The 14,589-nt window shown below is 37.8% G+C and overlaps 3 protein-coding genes across 4 annotated transcripts in view; 2 read left to right on the top strand and 1 right to left on the bottom strand.

Moving 5' to 3' along the window:
• The window catches only part of sano (CABIT domain-containing protein serrano), a 149,118-nt gene extending 142,380 nt beyond the window's left edge, over positions 1-6,738 (top strand). Inside the window, exon 8 of the mRNA XM_089591166.1 lies at positions 6,648-6,738. The gene's annotated coding sequence lies outside the window, so the exon portion shown is untranslated. The remainder of the gene's footprint in view (positions 1-6,647) is intronic.
• Positions 3,234-6,710, top strand: FIG4 (polyphosphoinositide phosphatase FIG4). Of its 2 annotated transcripts, XM_089591165.1 has the most exons (4): positions 3,234-3,618; positions 3,661-4,806; positions 4,900-6,319; positions 6,648-6,710. In XM_089591165.1, the coding sequence occupies exons 1-3, from the start codon at positions 3,400-3,402 to the stop codon at positions 6,190-6,192; spliced, it is 2,658 nt and encodes an 885-aa protein (XP_089447291.1). In that variant the 5' UTR covers positions 3,234-3,399; the 3' UTR covers positions 6,193-6,319; positions 6,648-6,710. The 2 variants fall into 2 exon arrangements, with proteins under 2 accessions (XP_089447291.1, XP_023245585.2); XM_023389817.2 differs by having other exon boundaries at positions 3,234-6,319.
• A 2,995-nt stretch (positions 6,739-9,733) lies between the features above and the next one.
• pigeon (gamma-secretase activating protein pigeon) lies at positions 9,734-14,068 on the bottom strand. The gene is made up of 10 exons (XM_014349894.2): positions 13,872-14,068; positions 13,480-13,616; positions 13,052-13,388; positions 12,702-12,970; positions 11,395-12,635; positions 10,871-11,203; positions 10,536-10,750; positions 10,252-10,455; positions 10,103-10,174; positions 9,734-10,007 (listed from the first exon to the last, which is right to left on the bottom strand). The coding sequence occupies exons 1-10, from the start codon at positions 13,927-13,929 to the stop codon at positions 9,937-9,939; spliced, it is 2,937 nt and encodes a 978-aa protein (XP_014205380.2). The 5' UTR covers positions 13,930-14,068; the 3' UTR covers positions 9,734-9,936.
• Between the last annotated feature and the right edge of the window lie 521 nt (positions 14,069-14,589).

Here is a 14,589-nt window from a genome sequence, read left to right as displayed (position 1 = left end):
TAATGTACTTATACCTATACAATATATTTGTACTGCTTAAGCGTTTACTTTTAAGCTCCTCCCCCGGCTGCAGATTGGTATCTACTCCCTTGTGCAACGTGCAATGCCATGCGCGAAAAAACACTCGGAATTAGTTACCGCTCATGGATAGTAGCTTTATATTCGTGACCCTTTCGGTACACCATTGATTGTATAACTCATACATTATAACATCGAAATGTGTGTGGTGGACGAAGGCGAATGGAAATCTATACAGCTGCGGCTCTTACCGATTTATTTATTTATTTATTTTTTTTTTTCGAGTCAGCTGATTTTTCGTTTTGTAGTTTCGAAGGCTCGTTATATTTATACATCTATACTCGAAAAAGTGAAAGAGATGGTACTTATTAACATTATATTTTATACTTCAAGTGCACGGGACGCCCAAAGTCATTTGGCTCATCTTTCTTTCTTCGTTCACACGTTAGACATTGGTTACCATTATAATGTAACAATCCATATATATATATACATACCTATCTACCTATAGCTGTTGAGCATATTACCCGCGTTGATCGTATCAACATAATATATTATGGATAACATGATCGAATAATGATATTGAAGGATTATTATTCTCGCTCGATCGTCACAACTTTTTTTTCACGACAACGCTCTACAGTACTCGATAAGCGAATCTATATGAAAAAAGAAACAATTGTTAAAAATGAAAAAATTTGAATCAATTGCTACTATGTCGGTACGATCAAGCATCAATTCGACTCGAAGGGCGGCATATAAGTATGCATGTAAAATACAATAATAATAATAATAATAATAATAAAAGTACGTATAAGTATAGTATGTAGTATGTACACATACACGCGGTTAAGGTCATCATCAGTCGGCTTTTGCACGCGACATCAAAGTCGGTGAGTCGTTGCGTAGGTATACTTGTAGTAAAATAAGTAAGTATCGCGCATCAAAATTGCGTGCACGCTCGCGTGCCTCCGGAACTTAGCCAAGGGCGATTTTCATCTCCTCTCTCGCTCGCGTGTGTCCATCCGCCGGAAATACGGGGCTCCGGGAATGCTCCGAAGCTCATGTCGTTGTCATCGCCGTGCATGGCTGCGATGATGATGATGGCTCGTCGCACGCACCGACTCGCGCAACTATATAATTATATTATACCATTACAATGTCGCTTGTCATTTCTTCCCCCCTCCCCCCACCCCCTTCTGTCACGCTTTGTTGTACCTTGATAGGTGGACACGTGTACGTATACCTACCTACCTCCGTCAGTATTATTCGCCTATTCTACGAAGGAGCCAATTTTTTTATTACCTTTCGCCTTCGCCTTTTTCTTTTTTTTTTAATTGTAAAACGTATGAATGCGCGTGTGGGCACATCTGCATACCCTATACGCTAAAGTTGCGGTATATTCTTTACTGTATATATTATAAGCCAAGTCGGTGGTGCTCACGCGTGCCATTAATATCATTGTTTCGTTACGCCATATCAAAAGTATACACGAGTTGTATTGATATGAGAGCAAAAGTACATCTCTTTATACTTGACAACCGCCAGTTTTCTTGTTCGTTTCATCTCCGAGTATCCACGAGGGCACATTTTTTTTTTTTTCACCCGAGCAAAAAACTACGTATAGTCACTAAGGAAATTCTTATCAAATTACTAAAATGTATCTTACAATGGTTATTTTTTTTTTTTTGCGAAAAACATTTCTCCTCTATATGTATATATGTCAAATAAGGGCTGTGCATCGTAAAAAATACTTCGTATCTTTATTTTATGGTAAAATATCGCGCCGATTTCGAGGAATCGAGTGGATGATGATGTATTTTTATAATAATAGTGATATACGTTTGTAATTATGGTTTTCGTTCTCATCGCGATGAGTATTGGTGCCTTGTATGAAAAAAAAAAAAAACGCAAGCCATATTACAATGTGGGTACATGCGGGGACCAATCAACCGCAGGATCTGATATTGTCAAGTGTCGATTTTAGCGAAGCAGCATTTTTTATCGCATAACCAGAGGTACGGGCGCTTGGAAATAAAGGCCCCCTGAAATGACTCTCGTGCATGTATAAAACAGTACATGTAGCAAAGCATGTATATATATATACCTACCTTATACCTTCAATCCCTGAAGCGATGGAAAAGAGACAGGAGGAGGCGGAAGGTCGACGACCGGAGAACTATGCCTGTGCGGAGAGAGAGAGAGAGCGAGATCACTGCCGAAAAGGGACCCGGCCGGGCGCGCGAGTGTGTAATCTGTACACATATGGGCATGTACTTGTACGTGCAATGTGTACTCTCGGACCCAAACGTGTCTACGTGCCCGGACGAAAAAGTTTTTGCCGAGAGCTCGTGAGAAGAAAAAAAAAAAAAAAAAACAACGAGGGACGCACAATGGGGAATGATAATTCAACTGAGCCGAGTACAGCGGCTGTGCCCATCAATTTTTTCGAGCTTTTTGAGTACTATGAATTTTTTTTGTCTCTTTTCATCCGCGACAAAGAAAATTGACTCAAGAACATATATTGGGTAAGACGTTAGAAAAATTCGGGTAATGCAGCGAAACATCACAATATTGGATTTATTCAATGAAACACTTGCACAGCTCTACGTAAGCTTTTTTTTTTTTTTTTTTTTTTTATCACGCATTTCATAAGAAACTCACTTTTCTTCAGTTTTGTACATGTACAAAACCACTGTTATTGTTATTACTGTTGTTAACTGTGTGAAAAACTTTAGTAATATTGTACTCCCCAAACCAAATTTGTATTAAACTGTTTCTAACGTTATTTATTTTTTACAATCACAACTGATTATCGTCTTAGAAAATCTTCCCGGTAATTTATTTGCCATGTATATCACATTATCATCGAATAAAACAATCGTAGTTTTCGAAACTACTACTTAATTTTAAAAAATTCACTGAAAATACTTGCTTATCCTGATATTGGGAAAAAAATCGAAAAATTTTTTTTTTTAAGATACGAAAAAATGATTTATTTGAGTTTACAAATTTTCTCATTCTTAATCACGAGGGACTCCTTTCTGGGTTGGTTTTTTGTAGAATTGGATATATATATATATAGCACTTTCAAAGCATGCATCGCAGCGAGTCAGTGTTGCCTGCTGCAGTGCATTGAGGGCGTCAACTGCAAGTGTTCTCCCGTGTATCCAAGCGTCTGTCAAATTAGCACTTTCTTTTAATACTTGTAGCATTTTTTTATTTGGTTTCAATGAAACTTAGTTATCCTCATCCGTATACGAACCGCCATAACTAAGTTGTATTGTATGTGTCAACTAAACAATTTTTCACGACTTAACCTAAAACACAGCTGGTTGTATTCGATTTCTCTCAAAGTGTCAAATTAACCGGGTGGCAAAAATGGGTGACAGAAAAACAAACTCTAACGTTACTTTTCACCCGATTATCACTCCCGTGCAAAAAATTGCCCTTTACGAAACTAAATCTCATTTCTTTCTCATAGGCTCGAATAACACTCTAACGCACTTTCGTGTTTTGAAAATCGACAGGACGGAACCGAAAGATTTAGTCATAGTGGACGATAAAATTGAGTACACTCAAGATGAAATAAGAGATCTCGTAAAAATGATTGATACTGGTAATAAAAGCCGCTCCCATCAGAGAGGCAATTCCGGTGGAGTCACAAAAATTGTATCTGCTTTTGGTATTATTGGATTCATCCGTTTCTTAGAAGGCTACTATGTCATTCTCATAACAAAAAGAAGAAGAGTTGCAGTCATTGGACATCATACTATTTATAAAATCGAAGACACTACAATGATATACGTGCCAAGTGATTCTGTGAGACTTTTTCATCCCGATGAACAGAGATACGTGAAGATGTTTCAAAGTATCGATCTTAGTAGTAACTTTTATTTCAGTTATTCTTACGATTTGACTCACACTCTGCAAAGCAACATGACTTTGCCGAAACGCATTAGCAATGAAATTCCAAAAAGTTTTTCGAGTCTTCGGAGCAAAAACAAATCCATTCCTGATTCTGACTTTTTTAATATGTGGACACATTCAACAAATCATGTGACAAATGAAAAAGAAAAAATTCATTATGGCATTCGAAATAGTTTTCATAGGCGTTTTGTTTGGAATACACACTTGTTATCACCAGTTGAAATCAATTTACATTCAGATTGGATATTATACATAATACACGGTTTCATTGGTCAATCGAATATTAGTGTTTTTGGAAGGTCATTGTATGTGACGATCATAGCCAGAAGAAGTAACAAGTATGCTGGAACCAGATTTCTTAAACGTGGTTCCAATTTTCATGGCGATGTCGCAAATGAAGTAGAAACAGAGCAAATTGTTCACGATTCTGGTGTTAGCTCATTAAACAATGGTCACTTTAGCTCTTTTGTGCAAATGCGTGGCTCTGTGCCCTCTCACTGGAGTCAAGATGTCAGTAAAATGGTTCCCAAACCAACTATTACAATAGACTTGTCCGACCCCTTCATAGATACTGCTGGAGCTCATTTTAATGATCTTTTAAAACGATATGGCTCACCCATAATTATACTCAATCTCGTCAAAAAAAGGGAAAAGAAAAAGCACGAGAGCACATTAAGCGAAGAAATGAACATGTCAGTTAAATATTTGAATCAGTTTTTACCCACAGAGCATTATATTCAGTACATAAGTTTTGACATGGCAAGAAAAAATAGAGCCAAAGAAGCAAACGTCATGGAACGGCTGGAAAACATTGCAAACAATGCAGTACTTAAAACAGGACTTTTTATATCGTTTAACGCATACTTCAATAAGTTGGATTTGAATTACCAATTGAAAAATCCAAGTAGCAATTGTTTGAAAAATTTTTATCTGACAAACGATAAGTCAAAGCAAGTTTCAGCAGACAAAGGAATTCTTCAAACTGGCATTATAAGAACCAACTGCGTTGACTGCTTGGATAGAACAAATACTGCACAATTTGTCATTGGGAAGTGCGCGCTAGGCTATCAGTTGTATGCCCTAGGTATCTTGAATACACCAAAGCTTGAATTTGATACCGATTGTGTGCGCATGCTAGAAGAACTTTATGAAGATCATGGCGACACTTTGGCTTTGCAATATGGAGGCAGTCAACTGGTCCATAGAATAAAAACGTACAGAAAAACTGCTCCTTGGACTAGTCAGGGAAACGATATTATGCAAACTTTGAGCAGATACTACAGTAATACTTTTAGCGATCAGGAAAAGCAACACACAATAAATATATTGTTGGGTCTATTTATACCTGAAGAGGGAAAACCACCAATTTGGGAATTTCCGACCGATTATTATTTACATCACGAACATGCTTGTAAATATTTTAGAAAATCCAATACTTTAACGCAATGGTGGGACAAAAGTATGACGAGATGTCTTCCGTATGCTTACTGGGATGTTACAAAAACGTGTGCAGAAGTCATCTTGGTGCAAGACGCAAAAGAGGAAATGATCGATGTATATTACGACTACTATAGGCCGTACGAGTTATCTTTGCTATCTGAACTTTTTTCATACCAAGTAAGCCACTCTGTGCGAGATTTTATGCCACATTTTACAACAGACTTCAGTCCATTTGCGGTCAGAGTGAGACCTGGCAAAAGAAGAGAGGAGGCTGGAAATAAAAACGTCAACATTAAAAACCCCTCGCTGTCTGGGCAGAGTAGTACAAGCAGCACTGCGTCTAGTGCCAGTTCGAGTATGTCCAGCTCGGACGACGAAGAAAGTCAGGAATTAATGGATTCTCAAATCACTATGTCGAAAAACAGCATGGAACTGAGCTTTGAAATACTTTTCCCGCCAATGAAAGAAGTATACGGAACACAGCCTACTTGTCCAAAAAGAAGTGATGTACATTTGTATAAGAAGTTTGTGTTGATGGCAATGAGGAATACAGTGTATGGAGATGACAATGCAAAAGCTCACTTCAAATTTTCTAATTCAATAAAACTTTTTGGTAGCGATGCACATAATTCTGAATCAAAAAATAATGGTCACGATAATACTGACGAAAATATTTATAAACAGTACGTCGAAATGGAAAGACTTGGAGGATCTTTGCTCGATTCTTGTGACATAAGTCTGTATGAACGATATGCGCATCGACAGCAACTTCACCTTGGCATTTCGTATCCGGATTTATGTTGATACAGCGAAAAGTTATTGAATTAATGAAAGTCTTCATAGATCTTTACGTAATTTTCAACTACAGAGGAGAAAGTAGGAGGTAGCGCCGCAAATCTAACGCGTTTGCAAGACGTCAGTAACGACGCAGGTATTATCATGCTCCCATCAATTTAAATGTAGGTCACTAATAATGGAGACTCGAGAATTATATACAAATAATTGTAGAAATCTAAATAGAAAAAAAAAAAAAAATTAACCGGTATTTGTAAATTGAACAAAAATGCGAGAATAGTTCCATTCACAAATTTTACTTAAAATCATTAGCCTAAATGAATTTATGATAAATGTAACATGCAACTTTATCCTGTTTTATAAATAATAAAGTGACAAACACCAGATTTGGTAGATTATAATGGAATATAATGTAAAAATGCAATTACAACACTAAACTCAAATAATTTGTATTTATGTTACAGATTCGACGTAGCCTCGATACGAATAGGAAACGTACGAGTGGATATGATCTCCTTAAAAAACTGTGGCAAATCAAAGGAGAAGGAAAGCAAGTAAAATAAGATAAGAATTTGCACGAAGCCAGTGACGAAAAACAAGTCAAGAATATGAATTATCAGCGTAGAAGACAAGGGCCAGACAGGTAGCGAAGAAGGAACAGCGCACGTTCGCAAAAAGTATAATATACACGAAGTAATCACCGGAAAACAGAAGCAGCATAGGAAGAAAAACGGACCACTCCGCTCGGTTTGCTGCATAATAAATGTTAACAAATATTATTCCTGCGTCAATATTTGCGTGCCTTCTGCTTCACACTTGCGTACAACGATTCTGACAACAATGAGAAACAGTAGTAACACAGCTTAGAGAGCGTTTTATTTGTTATATTTTCATAATTACCCACCCGTACTTTTCTCTTTTTTGTTATGCAGTTAAAAATTTTAAGCGGTGTCGGTGGGTTAAATGAAAGTTTCACAAAAGTGGGGTGATTTGTACACTTTTTTTTCGATTAAAACATTGCTTTGATTGGTCGTGTCCAGCTCAAATTTTTTTTTTGTTTGTGTTATTCGAACCAACAATTGATACAAAAAGTTGTGTTGAACGTAACTGGACGGCAATTTTTTACATTGTTATAAAAATAAAATTTATGAAGAAATGACAACTGTCACATCTTTTTTAGACAAATTAAAAAAATTATATGACCACTGTTACATGTAGCTTCTTATATTTTTTTTCGGTGACGAGCAAAATGAACTTCTGAACGTGCAAAGCTACAGCCATACAGAACAATAAGAAATTGTATATTTAAATTGCAGGGATGAATTTCTGAGTAATCAATTAAAATGATGCTTGATTTGGTACTGATGATGAAATGTTATTGATGCGCGCGCAAAGATACGAATGCCATATAATGAATAACCAAGTTATTGTGGTTGTACTTAAGTCATACCTTAATACTTATTAGCTTATTACTTCTTAGTTAAGCTCTATTTCGATATTATAAACAAAAAATATCGATTGTATTCTTAGTTATCGGATTTTCTCACTTTATTGTTACAATAAACACCGACATATTCTTGGGTGATTTTTATCAAGGCTGGAAGTGTAATCAACATCGAAACTTTTACTAATATTATTTTCTATTATTTGAAAATATTAAAATTTTTATTATTTTCTAGTTTTGCCTGTTTTTTTTTCACGTTCTCGAGTAGCAGTAATACATAATTTTTTACTTTTCTATTAAAGCAATTTTTACATTCCACTATAAATGTATAAACTTTACTATAAATTTGTAGTTTTAAAATGAAATAATTAAAAGTTGGATAAACGAAAAAATTCAATTGACACGATTCAAAATATTTTTCACTTTGCAAATTTTGATGAACAGTAGTTCGTTGTTAAAACGTATATAGCTATACATTTTTTATCATCAACAAACATACATTTTACTTGTTTATTTTCACTTTTCATGTACTTTTATAAAGTATTTCGACAGAGGCCCGTATTTAAGATTGAGATATCCGTATGACTCTCGGGTCTTAGTCTCATTTTTTGTGATTATTATATAGAAATACATTGAGGTTTAAATGTAGACTAGGCTAGGCTATATTTTTCAATTTTCGTGATTCATGAGATTCATCTGCTACAGCTTTGTAATTGCGTTGAGCGGAAGCTGATCATTAATACCTTGTACATTGCTATTGTGAAAAAAAACTTTTTTTTTATGAATTTAAAATTTAGAAAAATCTTTTTGTAACGCAATACATTTTCTTGAATTTCTAATTAAAATGACTACAAATAATTCAAAATTGTATACAGGTAGAAATCAATTTTTCGTCTCTGCTACTGAACAAAAATTTAGAAACTAACACATCAGCTTTCCGACAATGCTTTAAAATAATGGTGCCGCCCCCAAGAAGGCGACGTCAGTAGAAAATATAATTTTTTTTTACAACTTGGCCGTGCCATTGCGTTTCGTTTAAGGGAAGTCGCGACTCGATATTTACTCAGTTGATAAGAGATAGGGGCAGAGGTAACATTCCCTATAATTTTCCTTGAGATATAAGAAACACAATCTTATCCAAGTGGCCTTAGGTGCAATTCTGTCGTTAAGAGAGTCTATTTGTAACGACAATTGATCGTTGGCATTTTAAAGATTAAGCAACTAAAACAGTGAGTGATTATTATAATGATGATGATGTTGCTGTTGTCGATTCTTAGCTGTAGAGTCGATCGGCACAAAATATAGAAATAATTGATAAAAGATAACTTTTGCGCATTATTTTATGTATATGACATAAGTTTTTATTTTATTTTAACCTCCAAGTTTGCTTGATTATTATCATTACTATTATGATTATTATTTTAATTTTTACTACAACGTATGCATCTCTACATCATACGTATATTACAAGAGAATGTTTACTTAAGTAACGAAGGCACACGGTCCCCTTTACAATGTAATTGAACTCAGCGCGTGATAATTCCTCTTAGCTGCCAGCGAGACGAGTATTTCGTGCATTGACGTTTGTAAAGAGCTTAATTTTGCCGCGATGACTATCTGTTGAATCTTTTTTTTTTTTTTTTCTTTTTCAGACATATTGTCAGTTTGTAACACTTTTGTTACGGGTCTTTTTGATTGTTATATTTTTCTTTGGATTTTAATAAGTCGGAGTTTCTAAGCCTATTTTTTACTGTCGTTGTTACTTTCTGGGTTATTCTTTTTACAACTTGTCCACAGTCTCTTGTGTCATTGCGGCGAAATGCTCAAATGTAAGGGTCGAGGATCGTCTGTGCCTTTAAATGCTCGTTAGCATCATACATTTTTTGTGATTTTCCATAAGCAATTGTTCAATTTTTTTTTTTATACTTTCAATAATGCTTGTATATCCTAAAGAGTGTTTCAATAAACGACAATGAAATGAAGAAAACTGTTATTTTTAATCCCATTGTCTGTCCTTTGTTGCTCATCACGTTAAATGAAACCTATAGTTATTTTCCAATCATGTGGGTCAAAACTCATTATGAATAACTTGAATAAAATAAAAAATTTCCACAATATATGCATTTAATATTCAAAATTTGTAACAAGTAGTCAACAAGAAATATTAATTATTTTTTCACAAATCACACGATAAAAAAACAAAATTCAAAACATTGCACATATACTGCACGAATCAACAAATAAACACGAGTTACTTATATTCATTAGTTTGGTGTAAATGTTAAAAATATCACAAAATTATATCACTTTTAAAAAATATTATCAATAGAAGTCACTGTAGCTTCAATGAGTAATCCAAAATCGAGATCGCTAAGACTAGCTGCAAAGTGAAGAAAATAATGTAATACATTCGACTATAAGAAAAAAAAAAAAAAAAAAAAAAAAAAAAAAAAAAGAATCTCGTAAGAAACTCACCCTTGGCTGTCAGTAAATCTAGAAAAGTATCGAGTGGAGAAAGTCGGTCTATAGAAGGAAAGGCCGCTAGACCTAAAAGTTACAGAAAATGTTATAATATAACTGAAAATATCCAACACTTGTAAAGTATATCGAAGGTTGAACATTACCACTGTGGTGAAGGTGATGCTGCGGTTGCCTATTTCGAGACTGGCTGAGTTCACCCGACAGGACATTGGCCGCGTGTTCTCGAGCTCTTAACATGAAACTTACAGGGTGCAGCCATTGATTGAGTAGACGCTTGGCTCGCGTTCTTGGAAGTTGCGACAGGAGCTCTAATTTACGGGAGACACTTTCTTTGGTATCTCCGATATCTTGTGAACACGAAAGTACAAGATGTACATCAAAATATTAGTACCAAGACATACATGCAGGGAGACGAGCAAGTACCAACCAGCTATGATGACTTTGGCAACATCAACTTGCAACTCGAAAACCGAGTGTCGCGTGTACTGCAAGAACATTGGGTACTTGAGCGTGCGGTATCCCAAGTAAGTGAAGAAAGACATGAAGCCTTGCGGGACGGGGAATGCAATACTTTCTGCTGCATAACGATACCTCTCCAGCAAAGTGAACAGTAGCCATCGCCTCGAGTCCTCCAACTGATCTCTACAGAGACAAGATAATGATGTTAAAAAGTATTTTGCATCGGACCATTGGCTTATTGTTACACAAGCGAACTGAAATATTACGTATAAAATGCACTTGTATAATTAATGAGTCAATTACATGAGACAGAATCCGCGCTCCGCTTCGACGCGAGCGTGAACGTTGGCCGCTTTGCACAGCATCTGGCACAGTAGCCTCGAGGTCTCGAGCTGTGCGGCCACGTGTCTCGTGGACATGGCGTGAACGTGCAGTGGCATGCAGCTCGCCGACCTCGACCGCCCGAGTCCATTTGGCGTGCCGTACTTGAGCAAGTGGACCGATATCTCGCGCAAGTTCACCGCTACAATGTGCTCCTGCTTCGAAGCCGTGCAGGTTTCCATTTCCAAGAAGGGAAGCGCCGAGGCACATCTATTGCCCATTAGCTCGCCCAGATTCACCGAGGTCACGGCAAACCTTGTTAGAACAATTCATCGACATATACTTTTTTTATCATGTACGTTTATCACTACATTTACATTTTCTCGCTGGAACCGCTTGGAGAAAATCGAATATCAAATGTACGTATGCTTTTGTTAGCAAAGCTCTGCTCCGAGCGACTCAGCGGTGACTTTAAAAATAAATAAATAATTAAAAATACACGTTACCCGCCACTTGGGGACATGGGCGTGCTGCACCGGGACAGCGCCTCGGGCTGGTAGCAAGCGAGCGAGACAGCCAGTTTCTCGGCAACGTGGCTAGGTTTAAAGCGCGGCAGCTCGTCGCTCCGCTTGCTCAGCAGGTCCCACAGCTTGGTCCACAAATCGCTCCTGTAGGGCACCAGCCTCTGTCCAGGTGACAGCAGCATGACCGAGGTGTTCCAGAGCTTTTCGTGGCTGAGCGTCGCGCTGAGCTCGTTGATTTTCGCCTCGAAGCCGGAAGAGCACTCGTCCAGCGTCGTGATCGGCGTAAGCGCCAGCAGGGGCCTCGCGTCCGGCAATAAATTCTTCTGCACGAGCGCGTGCGAGCCACCGACCAGGAACTCTTGCATCACCTTGACAACGTCGCGGGAACGGGGCTTCTCAGCGATCGTGGCGATGAGCTCGCTCAGGGCTTCTGGGTCGCGTTTGTGGCACATGAAGTAGTGCATGATCCCCAATCGAACCTCCGTGGCGCTTTTTTCCCGTTTGAAGACGTCGATGAGAAAACTCGTGGGTAGCGTCAAGTAGACCAGATCAAGCGTCGGCAGATCTATCGTGAGGATGTTGGTGGCACCGCCACCGTTACTCCTTTCGACACCCATGGCGTGCTGTTTTCTCCTGACGCCGTTGTTGTTGCTGTAGTTGGCATCGTCGTCTTCGTCGTGAGCACTGTCATCGTTTTCGTCGTGGGCATGATTGTTGTCATTGGCCCGTTTTTTCAAAGTTTTTAGATTCAAGAGGGGCACGAGGTACGACGTGTGGGAAGGAACGTTTGTCAATGGGCCACTAAGAATGTGACAGCAGGGCTGATGATGTAGTCCTATTTCGAGTAAATGCGTGAAAAAGCCTTGGACAAATACAACCATGTGATTTTCGCCGTAGAGCGTGAACGTCGGCCTCATCAGTTTGGCGCGGGACCAGGGTATTCCAGGTACCATACACTGTATCACGCAGCTGTGATGAAGCAGGGTCACGGAGTAGGCAAAATGCACCGTGTTTGAATCACTGAGTGCCGAGTTCAGTATGTGCTGGGGTGGTTGTACTGGTCTGTACAAATAGTGGTGGCACACGCAAACGGTGCCCTTATGATCCGATATAACTAAAAGATCCAACGAACAGTCGTGGATTCTCAACGGTATGACGTCATCTTCGTAGGTCCCACAGTTATCGGAATTTGGAGTTTGAGGTAAATTCAATGGAATGTTCAGCTGAAAATAAAGCATTGGCACTGAGCGAAAATTTGACGATTAGTAAATATTTTCGTTAATACTTACAACTGTTTCATGAGGAAGGTCATCGTGAAATTGTAAACCACTAAGAGTTGGAGTGGTGCACGGTGGCTTGTGCTCTTGCTCAGCAGTAGCGTCTTCCGAGAATACGCTAGTTGCTGCTTTTTTATGGTGTATATGATAAAGCACTTGATTCGTCGCATCCCACTGAGCCCATATAAAAGTTTCAACTAATATTTCACTTCTCAAGTCCGCAATGGTGCCCACTTTTTCTGGATTGTCCACATCGAATGAAACCGTGCACATCTGAATATCTGAAAAATAATTTTTAGAACTATCAGAAAAACATTGTTGTGATCAATTATAAAGACTGGCACATGTTTTTCTTCACGTACATTCTTGATGAACTAAAACTAAAATTTTATCCAACAGCTTTGAAGGTTTCTCCTTGTATAAAAACTGGATTCTTATTTGTTTCAATTTATCCTTTTGCAAGTTGTGCATTTTTCCTTCTGCAGTCTTAAATTCAATGATATAAGCTTGATAATACTCAAGCTCTGTGTTTGAATTATGCTCAATGTGGTTTTCTTCATCAACATGTTGAGATTTTTCTACAACTATTTCTTGTGCATGAACATCTAATTTTTGTTTTATCACAAATCCTAGGAGCGTGTTGGACTGATTGACAGTCGCTTGGATGAGATTAATTACTTTTGAAAACCTATGTAAAACCTGGAAAAAGAGGGGAAAAATATTATATGGGTACCTGATGAAAAACAAACGCTCTGTAGTTTATTTGAAAAGCTCACAGACAACAGCTCACCTGTAATTGATCACCAACTCTGTCATAGCGACCTACAACTGAATAATAACTGTTATCCTCCTGTGGAGACACATTTTCCACCCATCCGAGCAACAAAGCTCCGTCTTTCTCTTGACCAAGGAGTTTCCACTGCTCAGCTGATGACAAATAAAATTGTTTGTTCAACTTATCTCGGCAAATTTTTCTCACGCATCCTACACCCGATAATAATACGAAAAAAAGAAAAAAACGATTTGCCGCAAGTATTTATTTTTCTTTTGTTTAAAATATAAAAAATAAAAAAAACGTGTAGCGAATTGAAAAAGCCATGAAAGGCCATGGCATCGAACAAATAATCAATCAACCACTTGATCGCTCAAAAACAGAGTACAAAAAAAAAATGTAAAGTTCACCTTGAGTGGCTCGGTCTCCGAGCTGTAGGCACAAGTTGGCCGCAAGATTTCCCTCCATGGTGCGTAAGTCAAAAGTATAACTAAGCTTCCATACCTACTTACTTGAAGCGTCAAGCTCGTCAAGCCCAACATGCATGGGCCAAAAGCCCATAGGTATAAAAAGGGGGTGCGTGCAGCGGTGCGGGTAGCGCAGTAGCACGTCCAGCAGCGCGGACTACGGATGGAACACGACTGCAGTCAGATGACAAACAGAAACAGGGCGCGTGCGTAAAGTTATTTCTGATTACATCATTTTAAGAGTACAAATAAGTATCAACATTAACTTTAAACTTTATCAAAGTACCACGCGTCGGGAGAAGTAAAAAACAGAGTTGAATAAAAACTACGAATTTTATGTTATTAACAAGGTGGGTTTTTTTTTTTTTTTTTTCATGGTTTCATTTCAATTGCTGATGGAGACATATATAGATTATACTTACTTTAAAGCTTTTGTAATATGCATTTTCGATGCGGTGGTCAAAAAGCTTATTACCCTCTGAGGCATATAATATATGTATATCTTACACCTGCACAACCCTATTCCCATTTGGTGTGTCGATTCTCGACCCTATATGCATATTATCGCGTTATCGCGCCAAACTTTTGTCTCAATGTAATTTACCAGTGATTACAAGACTTGTTGTTAACAGCACGTAACGGTTCAACCGCGATAGGAAAA

This window comes from Copidosoma floridanum, unplaced genomic scaffold (genome assembly GCF_036245765.1).
Source record: "Copidosoma floridanum isolate Cflo_tuat_1 unplaced genomic scaffold, Cflo_Japanese_pri ptg000013l, whole genome shotgun sequence".
In the NCBI taxonomy this organism is placed as follows: domain Eukaryota; kingdom Metazoa; phylum Arthropoda; class Insecta; order Hymenoptera; family Encyrtidae; genus Copidosoma; species Copidosoma floridanum.
This window is presented reverse-complemented; position numbering and strand designations above follow the sequence as displayed.

Excerpts from the sequence above, each read along its gene's own strand:
- FIG4 (XM_023389817.2), top strand. The coding sequence starts at position 3,400 with ATGGGTGACAGAAAAACAAACTCTAACGTTACTTTTCACCCGATTATC.
- pigeon (XM_014349894.2), bottom strand. The coding sequence starts at position 13,929 with ATGGAGGGAAATCTTGCGGCCAACTTGTGCCTACAGCTCGGAGACCGA. Across the intron at positions 13,389-13,479 it reads GAGTTGGTGATCAATTACAG|GTTTTACATAGGTTTTCAAA; the intron begins GTGAGCTGTTGT and ends CTCTTTTTCCAG. Across the intron at positions 10,175-10,251 it reads GCATCACCTTCACCACAGTG|GTCTAGCGGCCTTTCCTTCT; the intron begins GTAATGTTCAAC and ends TGTAACTTTTAG.